The sequence below is a fragment of the Lontra canadensis genome, unplaced genomic scaffold (genome assembly GCF_010015895.1).
Source record: "Lontra canadensis isolate GAN:19392208 unplaced genomic scaffold, GSC_riverotter_1.0 scaffold42, whole genome shotgun sequence".
Lineage (NCBI taxonomy): Eukaryota > Metazoa > Chordata > Mammalia > Carnivora > Mustelidae > Lontra > Lontra canadensis.
Window position 1 is genome coordinate 226,208 of NW_022631036.1, and position 5,933 is coordinate 232,140.

A 5,933-nucleotide genomic window follows, 5' to 3' on the forward strand; every position below is an offset into this window, starting at 1 on the left:
TTAGTTGATGGGAGGGAACAGTCCAGAGGGAAAAAAAAATCATCACAATACTATACTAGAGCCGGGACATTTCACAAAACAGAAAAATTAGTACTGGGGTTTCTCTTCTCCAAAAAAATTTAGCCCTCTTCATAGTAAGCCCTTTCCTTTAATTCTCATCCCTATTTTGCTTCAACCAAAACACAAAGGAGTTTTTCACTCTAAAAACAAGAGACAGAAGGGCATTCAAGTAAGATCCTTTTAAGTCAGTTACTCATAAATCTGGCTGCCACTAGAATTATCTGACTCCATCACAGACCAGTTAAATCAGAATAGGTGCTGGTAGGGTCCAGGAATGGTTACTTTTTAAGAAGCCCCCTGGGTGATTCTACTCTACAGTCAGGTTTAAAAAGCACCATTCTAAATTTAAGGGATTCTCAATCAAAAATATTAAGCAATTCCCATTTTTTATTCTGTCTTATGGGAATCAAGAGAAAATAAAGTGACATTTAAATTGCCAAATTGCAACTGAAATAAATTATATTTCCCTATCTAAAAACATTAATTTCTGAAGTATAAAATCAATAGCCCTAACTATGCAACTAATTTATTTAAAATTTGACAGTGTAAGCTGCTCTTCATTTCTAAAAAGAAAGTACTATAATCTTGTCACCAGACTCCACTACTAAAACCAATCAAGATTCTTCCATTAATGCAACAAACATTTGTTAAGCTTAGGGTATATACCAGACAGTGTGTCAAGTGCAAGAAACAGTGAGAATAAGATAGGAACACATTGGTGAATAAACTCACTTATGAAAATTTCAGTCTATCATGGAAAAGAGACATTGGCCAAAACCATCAGTATGATGTCTATTACAAGTTAGGTATAAAGTACCAAGTGCTACAGAGACTTATAAACCTGGAGGATTAAACTATTCTGTGGAGTGAGAGTGGGAGAGGGAACAGGAGGAGTTAGCAAAATCAGGGAACTCCTTTCTCAAGAAATGATTACCTAAAGTTAGATCTAACCCAAGAGCAAATAGTTAATTAGGGGAAGGCAAGCATAGTGCTGGCAGCCACAGAGGGGAAAATGGCAAACACAAAGGTTCCGGTTGGAGATGGGAGAGTGGAGGGAACCAAAACATTCCAGGAACTGAGAGAAGATGAACATGGTTAGGGAAAACAGAGAAGAGGAAGAGTAGTAGCTCATAATAAGGTCAGAAAGGCACGCAGAAGCCAGACCACACACCACCCTGCAGATAATGTTAAGGGTTTGAACTTCATCCTTAAAACAGTGGGAAATCACAGCAAAGTTTTAAACAAAGGAGTGACAATCTTTTTGCAAACTGATCTGAACACAGCTAAATTTTTGCTGGGACTATCCTAAAAGAATGTCCCCACTAGTATTTCAAGAAATGTGGAAGTAATACTCTTATAGAGGTGACAGGTTCATCAAGCTGTCACAGACTGATCATATCAATCATTAAGAGCATGCATTAAAGTTTCTCTACTTGAATTCTATTTTTGCTAAAACAAGACTTGGATTGTAATTTAGGTTTGCATGAAATGCTTCCTAGGTGGAAGAACACTATTACCGGCTAGTCACCACAACTACGTAAGACCATTTGACACTTTACCTATCTCATGGGTATTAGAAAATTAAGGTTCTGTTTTATTAGTTTATCATGAGTAACTATATGCCCTATTTAATGGTTATTTATAGTTCTGTCTGCCTAGAAAGCACCCTCCATCCCCTGTGGAAATGCTCTTATGGTTTTGGTGGGAGGGCTACCAATGATGAACTTCACACCCCTGGCCACAGAAGTAAGTATATAACCTAGACTGGGCTCCTCATTGTATTCCCCCTTTATGGCTATAAGGATTGATCCAAAGGATGGCACATGACCTAGGTTAAGCCAATCCTCCAGATTTTAAATATTGAAGCTCAAAGAGATATTATTCCTCAATGTGTAAGCTCTGTAAGGGTGTGATCTTGAAGGAGCTGACAGTCAATCTCCATATCTGTGGAGAAGCCAGAGTAAAAGCAGAAACCCTAAGAGAAAATAGGACAAGCATTGACAAGAGGCAGAGGCAGTTCTGATGCTTTATGATACAGTCTAGTCAAGTCTCCGAGACCAACTGCACCACTACCTTTCTGGATTTAATTACTTCTTCCCCTTTTGCTTAAGCTATTCTGAGTTGGTTTTTGTCACTTGGAACCAAAAGAAAACTAACATCCAATGCTATGAAAAAAGGAATGAAGTTGCTTTCAGTAAATAATATTTGCTTCATTATCTCTATGCTTTAAGCATTACTTCTGTCCTCGCAGAGGAAAGCTATATAAAATATTTTATAAAATATTTATAAAATTATTTTATAATAATTTTAAAGAAATAAGACATATACACAATAAAAGATTAAATCCAAGTCTATAAACATTTTGAACTAGAAATCAAGAGACCAAGGCCCTCAACTGTGTCTTACACCACTGTTACTTTGGCATATCACTTATTCTCCGTAAGCTACAATGTCTTCACCTCAAAAGAGAGAATGCTCTACACTACTTTTTAAGGTTGCTTCCAGACTGAAATCACTGAATCATGTTAAGGACAAAAAGCATATTCCTCATTCACATTATTCCGTATTAAACAAAGAAAAAAGTGTAAATTTATTTTTAAAATAATTTAAATTCAACTCTTTTTCCTATTTAAGAGTCCAATCTTAACATACGAAATTGTGAAAGACTACTACCACAAGCAAAGGATCCCTCCAAATAAAAAAATAAGACCCCCCCAAAAGATATTCAAAAGAATATTTGGTATAAACGAATGGTTTCTTAAAAATATAGCCTTATTTTCCAATTATTAAGATATTTAGAACTAGAAAATTTTACTCTTTCTTGATCCTACTAGAGCATAACTGAGTATCCTTGTCTTGTTACTAATTTAGTCTTCAGAAAACTCTAATTTAATAGAGTGTAACACCATTTTATTTTAAACTAGCAGTGTGGGGGGACGACTCAATACAAACTTTAGGCAAGGAAAAAATAAGGTGGAGTACAAAGAATCCCGAATTAGATATCAGGGGAACAGGTTCAAGGAAATTCATTCTCAGTATCAACTGCCCTCCAAAGGGAAAGTTTCGTGGCTGAAGTTTTTAGATTCAAATGTGCTAGCTTTGTGACATTTTATTCTGCAGGTCAAGGTTTCGCCTCAAACAAACAAAACAACTACTTTGGAAAACTTTTAAGGCACACTTCGAAAGTTCAGGCCCCAGATTCATTTCACATATGGGGACATGTGTACCACAAGTGAATCGATGACACCAAAAAATCCCTCAAATTGAGATTTAAAACATTACCCTCGTATTGCCTTGGCAATAAAAAGGGGAACCTTACTCAAAGTAAGTCCTGGACGCCCAGTCTCGGGGAGAAAAGACTGCTTTTGCCCTTCCCATTTAATTAAGTAGACCAGACCCAGCTGCCCCTCCGCCAGGGTCTCAGGAGAGGAAAAGGTACTCAGTAAGTGAGGGTCAAAGCACACCGCCCCTGGGCGGGAGGCTCCTCCCTGAGGTCCCAGGACGGTCTCAGGAAGCAACAGGGCTCCGGGAGAACCGGAGACTTCGACGGTTGGGGCCTGGGGTCGCCCCGCGGCCGAGGAGCCACACGGGGAGGCCTGTGCGTGGCAGTCACCGGACAAACTCACCTCGGCGTCTTCTTTGCACTGCGGGAGCGAGGGGAACTCCAGCTTCACGTCCTCCATGGCCCCGGCCTGGGGCTCGTGGGTGGGGTGGGAGTGGGAGTGGGAGTTATCCGGCCCGCCCGACCCTCAGGCTGCCAGTAGCAGAAAAAGGAAGAAGGGCGGGTGGACCGGGGGACTGACGGGCGGGCAGCGGGCTTAAAACTAACACACGCAGACTAAAGGGTCCCAGCGATTCCGGCGGCGACGGCGGCGACAGCGGGGAAGAGGAGGGTTCGGCGGCTCATACCCGGCCGCCATGCTGCTGCCGTCTCCCTCCCCGAGTCTCCGCGCCCCTCAGGCCGCACAGGCTCGGGCACAACCGAGAGCCCTACAACCGTCTCCCCTCCCCGCACTGCCCCAACCAATCCCAGCCCACGCTTGCCTTCGGCCCGCCCCCCGCGGCCGCCAGGTGTCAGCGCGCCACCGCCCCGCCCCTTCGCCAGAGCGCAGACGCGGGGGGGGCGGGGCCTCGGAGGAGCAACGGCCTAAGCTCACCCGGTGTGTAGAAGGTGGGGCTGCGGCAGAAGGGAGGGAACGACTGAAGGTCCTGGGAAAGGCAGTGGGACAAATCAGACCAGCTCTGCCCTTTCCAGAAGGGACGTAAATCCCTTCTGTAGTACACGAACGGGCAAAACATCTAGCCACCAGAAACTGGCATCCAAAAGGGAAACTGTAGTTTCTGCCCTCAGAATCCTACGCAATCTGTGGTGAGGTTATAACCAAAAAAGTAATAAATGAAGAGGTCATCTTAAAACTGTTATGCTACGCAAAAAATGAAACACCCATCACCTTTAAGTAAACTGAAACGGTGGACTTTTAAGAATACTTGGGAACCTGACTAGAAAATCTCAAGAAACAATGGCAAGTAGAAAATCCTAAGAAAAAGAAACTGATAGTTCACTCAGTAAAATATACATCATACTGAAGGAAGGTCTCTCCCTTTATGTTTATGTTGAAATGTTAGTATTATATATAATTATATATATTAGTAAACTACATGGCTTTCAGTATCTTTTAAAAACGAGTTGAGTTTGTTAATACTATATTGTAAATGGGGGTGGCGGTACAGGATACTTTCTCTGGGCTGAGGGAGATACTGTTATCCTTTTTTAAACAAATGAGTAAAACCAAACGTAGAAGCAGAAGAATCCACACTTTCAAAATTTGTACACCAAACCGATCCTTTAAAAAAAAAAAAAAAAGTTGAAAGGTGAGAAAGTCATTAACTAAATTGTTAATTACAATGAATAAAGTTGAATCACATGGATATTTGACCAAGACCCACTTGACAAACATCCTACTATTTTTATATTGTCATTTTTATGAAACACACTGCCAACATACATAGAAAAAGAACTATTCAATAATTTGAGTATTAGATGGTTAGCTTGAGTGCTCCATTTTCTCTACCACTATGTAAACTGTTCTCTATCTTTTAAAGTTATAAAAAGACACACAATACTCTGCTAGTCAAGTTTTTAATTTGAAGAATGTGTAATTATCGATGTCATATTAACACACATTCTTTAGTGTTTATTAAACTGAGGTCAAGTTGGGTTTTTTTTAAATAGCACCTCTAATAAGATCTCAGTTGATGCCCAATGATGATTTCCTATTTTAATCTGTTAAGGCTTTAATTCCACATGATACAGAAAGAATTGTGTGTAGGTAACAGAACTTTTGCTTTGAACATTTCTGACATCAACATCCCCTACATCAGACACTCTTAGCTTGGTATCCATAGATACCTACAGAGTCAATGGGTGAACTTGGGAAATAATAAATCTCCTTTAATTTTAGTATATGCAAAATTGTGTGTATTTTTGTGTGACTTTTTCTTGGAAGAGGGTCCAGACCTTAACATTCTAAAAAGGGAACAATCATCTCACATAAATCAAGAAAACCAAGTCACATTTGTTAGCAATTACTTTTAATCATAATCTAAAAAAAGGTTATGGATGTGCATGTACTTTTCCAATTAACTATAACAGAGCCTAATCATAGTAAGTAAAAAGTAAACAAAACCTTCCATTATTGATATAACATACATGTCTATGCTTTGTATAACATGTTCTTAGGAAAACTGAATGTGGGTACAGTTTTAAAATTCAAAACTTATCATCTAAATAAAATTCATTTTGGTTATTAAATAGTTTATTTACTAAAGAACCTAAAGAACTACAATAAATGTACTTTTAAAAAAGACAAAAA

General features: G+C 39.7%; 1 protein-coding gene across 3 annotated transcripts in view; it reads right to left on the reverse strand.

Annotated features, from left to right (window-relative positions):
• Positions 1-4,122, reverse strand: part of STYX (serine/threonine/tyrosine interacting protein) — a 41,025-nt gene extending 36,903 nt beyond the window's left edge. The window contains exon 1 of one of the 3 annotated variants that reach the window (XM_032871090.1): positions 3,687-4,122. In XM_032871090.1, coding sequence (XP_032726981.1) covers positions 3,687-3,743 — 57 coding nt within the window. In that variant the 5' untranslated portion in view covers positions 3,744-4,122. The remainder of the gene's footprint in view (positions 1-3,686) is intronic. The other 2 variants (XM_032871091.1, XM_032871089.1) reach the window with 2 other exon arrangements.
• Positions 4,123-5,933: the final 1,811 nt, after the last annotated feature.